The 13614-nt window shown below is 31.1% G+C and overlaps 1 protein-coding gene across 3 annotated transcripts in view; it reads left to right on the top strand.

Annotated features, from left to right (window-relative positions):
* The window catches only part of LOC130668130 (uncharacterized), a 93239-nt gene that overhangs the window by 47688 nt on the left and 31937 nt on the right, over positions 1-13614 (top strand). For all 3 annotated transcript variants that reach the window (XM_057470243.1, XM_057470241.1, XM_057470242.1), the window contains one exon: positions 8092-8269. In XM_057470243.1, the coding sequence (XP_057326226.1) occupies positions 8092-8269 (178 nt within the window). The remainder of the gene's footprint in view (positions 1-8091; positions 8270-13614) is intronic.

Here is a 13614-nt window from a genome sequence, read left to right as displayed (position 1 = left end):
ATAGAGGATTCGGTGAATTGCTCGAATTCCATTTCGAATAGGAGTTTTATAAAATCCGTTCTTGTTGAGTGTCCACGTTGAAAAAGGAATATTTATGCCAAAGTGACAAGCCTTGGTTTACCAGTCTAAATAACAAATGGTACCTAAAAACCCCTGGCTTCTGTGAATAGCGTAACAGCCTAGTGGATAAGACGCTTGCCTAGCAGTCATGAAGGACCAGGTTCGAGACCCAGCAAATGCAAAAAAAAAATTAGTTTCATCGATCCACCTGATTTCTCTGTGTACAAATTTATTTCCATATGTTACCATCACGCACTTGTCTACTAATATTTTTTTTTTTTAATTTATTTAATAAGCATAGGTGCTTATTTAGCAACAATCTTGGCACAATACTGGCTCTCGATATTGGGCCAATACTTAGATGCAATCTTGGCACAATACTGGCATTGGTTATTGGGCCAATACTAAGATGCAGTCTTGGCACAACACTGTCATTCAAGCTTGGCTGGGTGTTATCATTTGCTTAGACAGACTTGGGCCAAGCTTGGATTTCAAGCTTTCCCCAGAGTTAATAAGTCTTGCGCCAAGCCTCGGCCAAGCTTGGGCCTATTGTTTCTTCCTATATGGGCAATTGAGTTTTTGTTTATATCAAGTCTTGAGCCGAGACCGCAATAATATTTCGTTTTGTAAACCGATTATTTTTATTTGTGATACTGATCAACGTTTTATTCATGTTCAATAGACGATAATTCTAATCATCTAATTGTAATCTTAAGTGCCTGACATTTCCCCGATCCGATACCCTTAGCCGTTTTGTGAGATTCTTTTATTGGTGATTTGACAATTACCTGGCGCCCAACTTAATAATAATTGAACAAGGTTGCCATTTGTATGTGTACTCGGACATCCTTCTGGTACATCCTTAGTAGTGACAAACCCGTTACAATATATGTTATATATTTATATATAGGAGTCGTATCGGTAAAATCAGTAAACATTTTTGATGGAAACTAAACGCTCTACAAAAAGGGTTTCTTATCAAAGTTGGATTCATAGTAAATTTTAGCATAATTTGACTTACGGCGAAACTATCAGACTTATCGCAAAATATCATAGGAAGTTTGTAGAAGATCATTTCATTTTCTACAACTTGATTCCTACAAAGTTTGCAAAATTCCTGAAAGCTCTTTGGGTACTTGCATTTCAATGTCAATTTGTTCCAAGAAATCGTATTCTGGTCAATTTTAATTACTTACTTTTAAATTCAAATAACTAAACAACTTTCAAAAATTTTGGAAACTTTGCTGTAGATTATTTGCAAGAAATAAAACAATCGATCCAAATAAAAGGAAAATGTGAAAACCGTGCAAAGGGTCCTTACTTTTCCCTACGTTGGAAATCTTAAACTTCTTTGGCCCATTAGAACTTAGCTACATATATGAGATTATTAATTTCATAGAATTTCTCGTATTAAATTTTATCGGTTGAATCAAGGCATGTGTTGTTTGGCTAAACGAATACTCAGAAAAAAAAATTTTTTTTCGCATAGCGATCGTACACAAAAAGAAAATTATGGAAAGTGTTCCCATAATTTTGTGAAATTTTTTCCTATACCATCATAGGAATTACGACCATGAATTATGAGAGCAGTTCCTATAATTATAGGAATGTTTCCCATAATTATAGGAATAGATCCTATAATTATGGGAATAATACCCATAACACTATAGGAATGGTTCCTCTAATTATAAGAATGGTCCCTGTAATTTATAGGAATACTTTCTATAATATTATGGAAATCATTTCCATAATATATAGGAACTATTCCTATAAATTATAGGAACCATTCCCATAAATTATAGGAACCATTTCCATAACATTATAGGAATGGTTCCCATAATGGTAAAAGAATAGTAACTATACCATAATGGGAATCATTCCCATAATATTATGGGAATAGTTCCCATACTATTGTAGGAACCATTCCTATAATATTATGCGAATGGTTCCCATACTATCATGAAAAAATTAATTTCAAGAAAAGTGTGGTAATCACTTTTACAATACACAGAAATATTATCGAATATAAAAACAAAAACTCAAACATTGAAAAAAAATTTGTATTCGGCAAAAGCATTCAAATTTTTAACAAATTTTTTTTTTTTTAACAAATTTAGCGTCGAACAAGCTTCATTTGAATCTATCTATATTATGAGGAGAATTTTTACACTATTTTGCAATAAAAAATTTTATGATGTTATGGGAACGGTTCCCATAACATTATGGGAAAAGTTCCCATAATATTATAGGAATAGTTTCCATACCATTATGGGAATAGTTCTCATAATAGTATGGGAACAGTTCCCATACCATTATGGGAATGGTTCCCATAATATTATGGGATTGGTTCCCATATTGCTAGAGGAACTATTCCTATACCACTATGGGAATAAAAATTTACTTGCCCCAAGTAAACAATTATCTTCAGATTTTTATCTTGAATCAGAATTTTTTTTCTTCATACTCGGACGAAAGTACGTACTTTCGGCCTCGAGTTTACGGCAGAAAGTCTAACATTTCTGCTGTGCTGGGATTACTCGCGCGCCATCTATAACAGCGGGCGGAAAGAAAGTAACAGCGGGACAAAAGAGTTTTTCGTGCACACTGGCACCCGGTTATACGTATACTACCGTCACTTCGAGGAGATTTGCTGACACTCTCGCGCATATTTATAACCTCAAAACTTGTCTAAAATTAATTTGAAATTTTATATGTCTGTGTTTTTGGAAAAGTAAAATTTACTAAAGATTAATAAAAACACAAAAAATTATTTTTAATAAATTTAGTAATTAGAAAAAAATTAGAAATTATTTATGATACTGAAATCAGCCGATGTCTACTAATTTTTTGATTTTTTTTTAAACGATAAATTATAAATTAAAAAATTATGCCCACAGTTTTTTAAAATTTTCTACAAGTGCATATTTTTAGTTTTTATTTTTTTGTAATGGATTTAAAAAAAAAAAAAGTAAAATCCGAAAATTATTAACTGTCTGTTACCGAAAGGATCATAATTATAATTATTTCTTTTAACAATGTGTAATGATCATTTTTTTGTAGATATATTTGATGCCTGCCCCCCGACCAGCAGCACTCGCTTCGCTCGTGCCGCAAATGTCGGGACAGGCATCAATACGTGCTAAAACGTGGTTATATAATTTATACATCTTTGATTTGTCAACGTACTTTCGTCCGGGTATAAAGAAAAATAGTATACACTACACGGACAGAAAGTTGGAGAGCCCTGAACTGCGCGTCTGATGCCCTCGGCTTCGCCTTGGGCATCATGACGCACAGTGCAGGAATCTCCAACTTTCTGCCCTTGTAGAGTAATATACTATTTCTCACGTCAACATATTTTTACGCTTAAATCAAAAAATTTTCACTTATTTCAAGAGTTTATATTTCTTAAAGTAAGAGATATTTTTTTTGGAGCAAGATACATAATTTTATGTACTCTCTGATTCTATTAGGTTGTCTGTGATAATACTTATACAGGCAATATGGCGCAATATGTTATTCTTTTTTAAATTAATTTAAAATGATTATATTTTTGTTGTATAATGCCGATAGGCGTAAAATAAAATAAATAGATAAATAATTTTTTTGTAGCATTATTGCATTTTTCTGGTTAAAGAAAATAAAGTTTCTCGGAACAAGTACTATTCTTTTTACGCAAGTATTTTTGTATTCTCCGACCAAGAAAACAAAATTTGCTTTAACCAAGAAAAAAAATTTCTTGGGAGAAAAGATCGATATGGAGAAGGGGAAAGTCACCGGTGCTAGACAGCAGCAGCGGGAGTAGTTCGGTGCTCGCCATGAGATCGTGCCTACGACATGTAGTGTCCCTGGTAAGACATTTATTTCAGAAGTGTTATATTCCAAATTTCATTACGATTTTGTTCGAGTACTCTTCTGTCATTTGACAGAACTACAAGTACCATTTTGAATTGTACTGTAGTATATCCTATAATACATCATGGCTTTTACATTCAATATTAAAGTTTACTTGAAATTCAAGTCTTGAATAATTTTGCTCGGAAAAAAAAACACGAAAAATTACGTTTCAGGTTCAAAAAAAAAAAAAAAAAAAAAAAAAAGAATTAACACGTCAACCCGTCGGAGAGCGAATACATTTTTGGAGCAAGAGAATTTACTGTCTTGAACCAAAAAAAAGTTTTTGAATCAAGTGTTTTACTTTTATTGAATCAAGATAGAAAATTCAGAAGGCAATATTTTTCTTGAACCAAGTTAACTGTTTTTTCTGTGTACCCATAATTTTCTTTCCGTGTAGAATATATTAAATAGCAAGAATAAATTTATAAGTTAGAACGCAGCAATATGCTCTAGAGACTATACGAACGACAAAAATTACATCAGTCTTTTTTTTTTTATTCTTTAGTTTATTTCGACAATCACGCTCAGCATAGATAAATTGTACCATATTAACGTATACTTTTATGTTATATTTTGTTAACCATAATTACAATTATCAGTCCTATCGACTCTAAATGTGTCTACACACTTACAAGGCTAAGGATTGGCGGGCTCGTCAGACCTCATAGAGCCTTTGGCATGTATCATCTATATATACCAAGAGCAGAGTTTGAAAGGTCTGAGTGCAGATATTTGCAGTGGATGTTTACATTGAACCGAGAATATATATAGTATCTATGTTATCTATATTACTCGAGAGAATGTGTGGGGTCCAACGAAAGCCTACGGCTGGACATCTATGTATTCTACTATTCACATGCACTAGCAAGTCTGTACAAATCGTAGGTGGAAAACGATTCTGAACACAGAGGATACAGGATGTAGATCGTCTGTCGTAATAAGCAATAATCATAAATTTAATGTAAATTTAACAGGAATATTTTCACAATGAAAAAAATTATACTTGAAATTCTTAGTTTTGGCTTGACTTGGATACAATTGAAATATTGATCTCATAAAAACTTTAGTATTCTTTTTATGTTTCATTTTTTTTTTTTTTTTAGGTCGTAAGCTTTATCCGTGATTTTTATCCCTCACGCACAATTATGTATACACCGGAGTTAATGTTTCGAGTAAAATAAATCTAAAACAGTATAAAATATTGAAAGTATAAAGTTTTTTGTCCTAGAACATTCACAGAAGGATGTGTCTGGGCATCTCGAAGTAAAGTCGATGACATCTTCTCTGTGTGTCGATCGATTAATTTTTTTTTATTCTGTCTACTGACGATTATCCCACATTATTTTTGAGGCTTTTGTCATGTAAAACAATAAAAATCAAAATTTATGTGTCGTGCTCAAGCGCGCACGTGTCGCTTTTCATACATTAATTTTAATGTATACTATTGTGTAAATTGTATATATTTTTATGCCGTCTTCATCAAATTAGTTGTTCAGAAAAGAAGCTTCACATACATTTCATCTCATTTTATTATAGAATCGTTGGTAAAGGAGGTACATACTAAGAGCTCCCGTTGAACTAACCATCACCAGATCCGATTTTAACGTGGTGAATACTGATGAGCAGAGATAATAGAGTTTCCCAAACGTTCTAGGACCCGTCCTTTTTGTTCGATTTATAATTGAAAGGTTCATTTATAATGAAGATTGATTATTTGTTAACTGAAATCATGGTCATATTATTTTAATCAATTATAGTAGAAAGTTTTTATTACTCACCAAGTTTTTATCATTTGAGCCAAAAATTTTTGTTCTTCAATTTTTATTAAATTTAAGTGACACAATTGTAGTTTATTGTTGTTATTGTTTTTTCATATTTGACAATTTAAAATCAGATTTTCTTCTATTCTTCCAACACACACAGCCAAATGTTCATCTTAACAAAATGCTTTCCGAATGACGTCAGAGTACAATACACGGCAAGGCTCAGATAATCCGCAACTCTCCGAATTTTTCTGTTCATGTCTGATGTCATATATAAGCTTGCCTGTTCATGCATGATTATGTCTGAAGCGTAAAATGCGTCCAGGCCTGATTATTCATGGTCATGCCTGTTCTTGCATGAACATGTCTAAAGCGTTCAATACTTCAGGCCTGAACATGCATGACCATACCCGTTCATGTCTGACTAAGCATAAACAGACATGATCATGTCTGAAACGTTTAATACGTTCACGTCTGATCATGCATGTCCATGCCTGTTTATGATGGATCTAGCGTGATATAATGGATTAAATTTAAAAAACTTAGTTACATAGCGATAATTATAGATGAATTTACCCTATAGTAGGTTTTCAATAGTGGCCCAAATAATTTTATTAATTGAATAATGTAATATACCCATTACTACGTTCTGATGCTTATCACTACTTCCATTTTTTTATTTTATAGTAATTTTGAATTTTAAAGAGGAAAAAACAAAAAATAATCTTTCAAAACGAATCACTCGAATAATTTTATACAACCGTTTTTGTGATTTCATGTATTTATATATAATTCTATATATCAATAATTGATAATTTATAAATTAGATATAAAGTTTTGTTGACTAAGAATCGATAAGCTATAAGACCATGTATGAAATTTACATTACTTAAAGTTCGTACGAAACTTACTTTTCAAGTCAATCTCTTAGGAAAATGGGTAAGAGGTCAATCTATCGAGTGCGAGGTCCACGGTTCGATTCCTGTTCACCCCCGATAGTTTATTTTTATTTATAGAAGTAATGATACATAATTATACATATATCGTTATACATAATTATAATTATTATACTCGGATAAGCATGAACAGACATGAACATACCTGATCAGACATGAAAAGACTTGATCAGACATGAATGGACCTGATCAGGTCTGATCATTCCCGGTCATTTTTCATGTCTGATCAGATCTGATCATTATTTCCCGGGATCACATAAAACAATTATAGCTGCTACTACAGAAGCTGTAATTGAGGTTATCACGAATTGAAGTAAAGAAATGCCACCACCAACTTTAAATAACCTCAACCACACATGTAGTAATGTCAACTACTGTCACCAATGCTTACTAAAAATTAAGTTGCCAGTGTTATTTATGTACATGGTAAGAAATGTAGGGCGTTCAACACCATGCTGGTCTAGTCTCAAGACAGAGACTAAAATAGTATGTGAAATATTCCAAGCCAGTATTGTAACGAGTCCCAGAAGTATGGCGTTATTTACTATACTGTATAGTGCTGGAGCTATTGTTATGCTCCCACGTATGCACAGCAGGCACGGCGAAACAGCATGGTCCTGAGACCCGTACTACAATGCCAAGGGCACAATGCTACTAGTTTTTCCCGCCATAATTTGTGGCGTGTCAATCAATGTATACTATCGTATTACCACCAAAACTATATAGATGTCGTTAGACTAGGTTTATCGGCCAGAAGCAATGTGGATACGGCAACACAGTATGGGCCTGACGGCCATACTGACATTGCAGCGTCTGCGACAACTATTGCCAATTTTACTATTCCCGCAATCGTTGAATCATCCATGCATACAATTTTATAACCTATAAAAATCTTCGACACCATACAGTGTGGCGTTCACGCCCATACTGGCATAGTGATATCCGCAAAATATTTCTTACCGTGTATGTAGTACCCGTACTACATTGTTTCACTAGAATATTGTGGTTGGAAGAGCCATCATTTTTATTTCCTTGTATTGAGTAAGCAATTTATGTGATATACTTTATTTCGATAATTGTGTTGTGCATTTCCGTTAAATAAATTAGGTAAAAAGTGGTAAAATTACAGCATTGATTAAGTATGCAATTACTCTGGGCAATTTACTCTTGACCGTGGTTGACCTAAAACTACTACCGTAAAGTTGGCCAGTTATGGAGTGAGAAGCTTTGTTTCACAAATGGTTCAAAGTCAATTAACTTCAATATAAGGATATAATAAAAAATGATATATTTTTATATCTTTAATCATATGATTGCATTAAATAAATTAATAAAGAATATAAATTTATATTATCCGATGAGTATAAGATAAGATGAACATGAATTTAATTATCAAATAATTTTTATGCTTATAGTTCCGGATCATATTCGACCTCGCGTACATAGTTTACCAGAAAAAGCATATAACCCACGTGCTGGTGATGATTTATACAGGCTCAGGGCATTCAGTATTACGCATAAAGGTGTTGTAAATCGTGGAGATTCCATTATCTCTCGGCGTAGTAGAAGCAACACGTCGGTCAATAGCAGCAGGTAAGTAATTTCACCACAAATCCCTTTTACTATATAGCTTTAAGCCCCTCAAATCTCTATCTCTTGATCCATCAGCCGTAAGATATTTGATATTTTATATTACTTTACTTATTTTTATCTTTTACGTACGATATCGGTCAAACATCAAACTTTACTTTAATATAATCATGAAATCTTTGCTTTCGTCAGGACAAATATTGACCTATCGGTTTTCAATTTACGTTCAAATTGAGGTATATACTCCAGTATAAAGCAGTAGTGACGTATATTGTAATTCTTTAATAGATAAATATTTAAATTCCAATATGTATTATTATTATTATTATTATTATTATTATTATTATTATTATTATTATTATTATTATTATTATTATTATTATTATTATTATTATTATTATTATTATTATTATTATTATTATTATTATTATTATTATTATTATTATTATTATTATTATTATTATTATTATTATTATTATTATTATTATTATTATTAGTCTAACAAACTAAAATGGGATTTAAGCGAGATGATATACATTTATTTAAGTAATACAGTTAATATAAAGACTGATACTCTCGAGTAAAAATGAAATTATTATTTTTTACGAAAAAATTATAAACTTTCATCGACCGCCGCACCACCACCGCACCAATGCCTGAGTATAGCCCCGATTTCACAAAAAAATGGCATATATATGCCAGAATATCTTATGATTAAATAATTAATTTACCCGGTTTATGGTGAGAGAAATTTAACTGTCCGGTAAAAGTGAATTATATATGGCCATATAATAAAATTTCCAATATATACATAGCCATGTATAGAAATTCCAACTAAATTGAAACAGAATACTTACTCAATTTGTGTATTTTTTTTTTTTGCTCAATCATTTTGATGGTGTAAGAATCAATCAGATTTGTAATCAATTTAATTTCTAACCGAGTAGAAATTTTGAATTTAGGGAAAAAACGCTAGAATTATCAACGGACTACACACGATTTAGTATGATTCGAACCCGGGACCTTACGAACGAAAGACCGACGCTTTAACGACTAGGTACGCTACCGACAGTGACTACTAAGTTTATACATTATATAAAATAAAAAATAATTTACAACAGAATATCACAGCTGCGGTGCGGCGGTGGTGCGGCGAATAGAAATTTCTTTACTTGTCACGGCGGTGATGCGGCACTTGTAAAATAATCATAATTGTCACGGCTGTAATGCAGCGGCGATGCGGCGCTTAAAAAACCGCGCAGCGGTGGTGCGGCGGAATTCGGTTTTTACTTGGGCTAATAATTTGAATCACTTATATAATGGTCTACTAGATAGTTTTAAAACAAGAAATTACTCTAAGAGATTTAATCATAGAAATGTCCGAAATTAATGTACTTGAAAAAAGTTAGATTCATTTCTTAGTTATTATTATGTTACTAAGTATTTTGGTACAGAAGTTTTAATTTCTGAACGGTTCTGACAAAATTTAATTTGAATTTAAATGAACTATGGTTGGTAACCGGTAAGCGTGTTTGTGAAGATAGAGGGAGCCTTCGGTGTTATAGGCTTAACTTGTATGTGTGTACTCACACACGTATAGTGATCTTGTAACTAAGATGGTGTAAACACGCGATAGCTTGGGTTTTTATCATATTTTTATTATCAACTACTGTTGTCTTGTAATTTTGTAAGCCCATTCTAAAATGATATATTATAATTCACCATCGAACTGATATATATGTATATGTATATAACTGATATATATTGATATATATAATTCACCATCGAACTGTAACTTACTGTAATTTTTATACAAATTAAATACGACGAGTAATTAATATAAGGTTTTACTACATCAAGAGCACATATTATGGTATGTTATATTGAGAATTAAATGATTTCTGATTACTGTGTAAGATTTAATGGATTTATTAAATCTATATGATAATCGGTAGTAAGATATGTTTGTATTTCTTTATAGAACGCCTGAAGAAGTGTTAATAAAGACACGAAATGTCGCGAAATACTAAACAGTCTTCAGTTGTTATTTTGATCCTACAACCTCTCAATCAATGATATAATATTTATCTAAGGATCTTACTCTACATAATGTATTATTATTATTATTTTTATATGGTGTCTTATTGATATCGAGCGTCTGCCCCCATGGAAAAAATTTATATGTTGAATATATTAAAAATATATTTCTACATATAAATCATATAAAAACGTAATATAACAAAAATATATGTCAAATATACTGAAAATATAAGCGAATATATGCTACATATAAAAAAAATATAAATAGAATATATATGGAATATATAACTTTTGGCCGATTTTCGTATATATAAAATATATGTTCAATATAATGAAGTTATATGTATAATATATTTTGTATGGATAATCATAAAGGCAGTAAAAGTTCAAAGAAATATATACAAAATATATTGGCTTTATATTTAAAATATAATTGATAGAATATATTGTGAATATATGTAAAATATATTTAGTTTATAAGGAAAATATAATAATTAAATATAACCAAAATATATGTGACGTATATTTGAATTATATTAAAAATATAAGTAGGTACCCTGTTTAGAAAATCTCATAGGATCCAATAGGTTCTCATAAATTCCCATAGAGATTTTATAGGAATGAATGAGTTCTATGAGAAGTGCTATAGTTAAGTATAGGGTCTTATACATACAGCTATAAGAATCTATCGGATTTTATAAGCAAGGTACTTCTAAAAAAAATTATATATGCAGATTATAGTAGGTGTATATATAAAATATAAAGAATGATGTATAAACTAAATATATTGAAAATATATACAAAATATAAGCCAAACATATGATTGAAATGTATAAAGAATGTATTTCGAGAAAAGTGATTCCAAAATGACTAGGGGGACCTATGATGGAGTCTTCTTTGAAAAATTTGGGCCTGAAAAGTTAGGAGAGGTATCCTGCAGGGGTGCCTAGAAAAACCGATCCAAATTTGTCACGGGTTTTTGTAGGAGTTTTTCTAGAAGAAATTTGTGCCTGAAAAAAATAGGGATGGTAACCAACAAAAGTGCCTGGACAAAAAAGTCGAAAATTTTCATAGGAGCCAGGTAATCAGTCATATTTTTTCCAGGCCTAAAATTTGTCTAGAAAGACTCCCACAAAGTCTCCTATGACACTTTTGGAACTTTTTTTGAAGGCACCCTGGCAAGTTACTACTCCTATATTTTTCAGGCCCAAATTTTTGTTACGAAGACTTTAATGACGGTCTTCACGGTCATTTTGGAGTTTTACTCTCAGAAACCTCCGCTGCTGACCTCAATTATTTCTTTTAGGTTAAATTTCTCCTAAAAATAAACTCCTACAAAAACCCGTGTGACAAATTAATTTGGACCGGTTTTTCTAGGCACCCCTGCAGGATACCTCTCCTAACTTTTCAGGCCCAAATTTTCCAAAGAAAACTCCATCATAGGTCCGCCTAGTCATTTTGGAATCATTTTTCTCGGAATATATTCTTTATACATTTCAATCATATGTTCGGCTTATATTTTGTATATATTTTTAATATATTTAGTTTATATATCATTCTTCACATTTTATATATGCACCTACTATAATCTGCATATATTTCTTTTAGAAGTACCTACTTATATTTTTAATATAATTAAAATGTACGTCACATATATTTTGGTTATATTTAATTATTATATTTTCCTTATAAACTAAATATATTTTACATATATTCACAATATATTCTATCAATTATATTTTAAATATAAAGCCAATATATTTTGTATATATTTCTTTGAACTTTTACTGCCTTTATGATTATCCATACAAAATATATTATACATATAACTTCATTATATTGAACATATATTTTATATATACGAAAATCGGCCAAAAGTTATATATTCCATATATATTCTATTTATATTTTTTTTATATGTAGCATATATTCGCTTATATTTTCAGTATATTTGACATATATTTTTGTTATATTACGTTTATATATGATTTATATGTAGAAATATATTTTTAATATATTCAACATATAAATTTTTTCCATGGGGGTGTCGAAGGTGGTAATAAATTACACGCAGAGCAGCACTATGACGCTGCACGGTAAGAAGTTTTTGATAAAATTTACCCTGCAATTTAGAGTAAACCTGGGCCAAAAACAAAACAAATACGGAAAGAATAAAAACTGATTCCTTTTGTTTTATTTTTTACTCTTCTTCACTGAAAAAAATAATCGCTAGCTGCTAGCGATTGTTTTCTTTAGCAGCTAGCGATTTTTAATCGTTAGCAGCTAGCGATTATTTTTTTCAGTGTTTATTTAAAAGCTATTCAAAATTGAGTTTTTCTACCCGATAATTGAACACTATCTAGAAGCGGAAAAGTAATTATTCATCGAAGCCCGGTTTTACTCACAACCCGAGTTGAAATTTCAGGTCTGTTTTCATCGTATTTTTTAGCAAGTCATTTCAGAAAATTTTTACGATTAAAACATACCTGCTGCTCTTGGTTGCTCTATAGGCGCAGGTCTGTTTTTATCGTAATTATAGGAGTTTTGTCCCATTCTGACATAGTTACCATCAAACCAGGCCCGCAATAATAATAATGTAATATATAATAATAATAGTAATATTATATTTAAAAACACCTAGCGATTCGGGATCGAATCCCACTATGGTCATATATATTTTTTTTTATGATTTTTCATTTAAGTAGCATAACATTATTTATGGTTGCTAATAATAATTATTAGTTGTATTATGTTTTGATCACAATTATATAATGTTTTATTAAAATTAATATTGATAAATACATAATATGAAAAAAAACTATCACGTTGTTTGCGATTCAAAATCAGGATTAAGAAGCAAAATTTTTATTTTTCTTTACTCTAGATCGTAGTTGGAGATAGTATGTTATAGCTTCAAGGTCAGGAGAGGTGACTTTTATTCGCATTATAAAGATATAATCACACTACACACTTAGATATTACACATACGCTCAACTTATTAAATATAAATTATTAAATATTTTCGCCCTACCCGAGATTCGAACCTACAACCTAACGCTCACCAGACTATCGCTTTACCCCCTACGCTACGGCCGATATATTTGGGTCTTGTCTGGGGTGGGTTATAAGTTAGTCGTAAAATAATAATAAGCCATAATAATAATAATAATAATAATAATGAATGAGTTAAAAAATAATAATAATGGTACATCTTTTGATAACCTTTACGATTAAAACGGTACTGCTCAGGTCTGGTTTAATCGTATTTATTTTCCGAAACCGTCATCTACGCTCAAAACAGGTCTCGT

Source organism: Microplitis mediator, chromosome 5 (genome assembly GCF_029852145.1).
Source record: "Microplitis mediator isolate UGA2020A chromosome 5, iyMicMedi2.1, whole genome shotgun sequence".
Lineage (NCBI taxonomy): Eukaryota > Metazoa > Arthropoda > Insecta > Hymenoptera > Braconidae > Microplitis > Microplitis mediator.
Note: the sequence above shows the minus strand (reverse complement) of the source record. Positions and strands in the feature narration are given on the sequence as shown.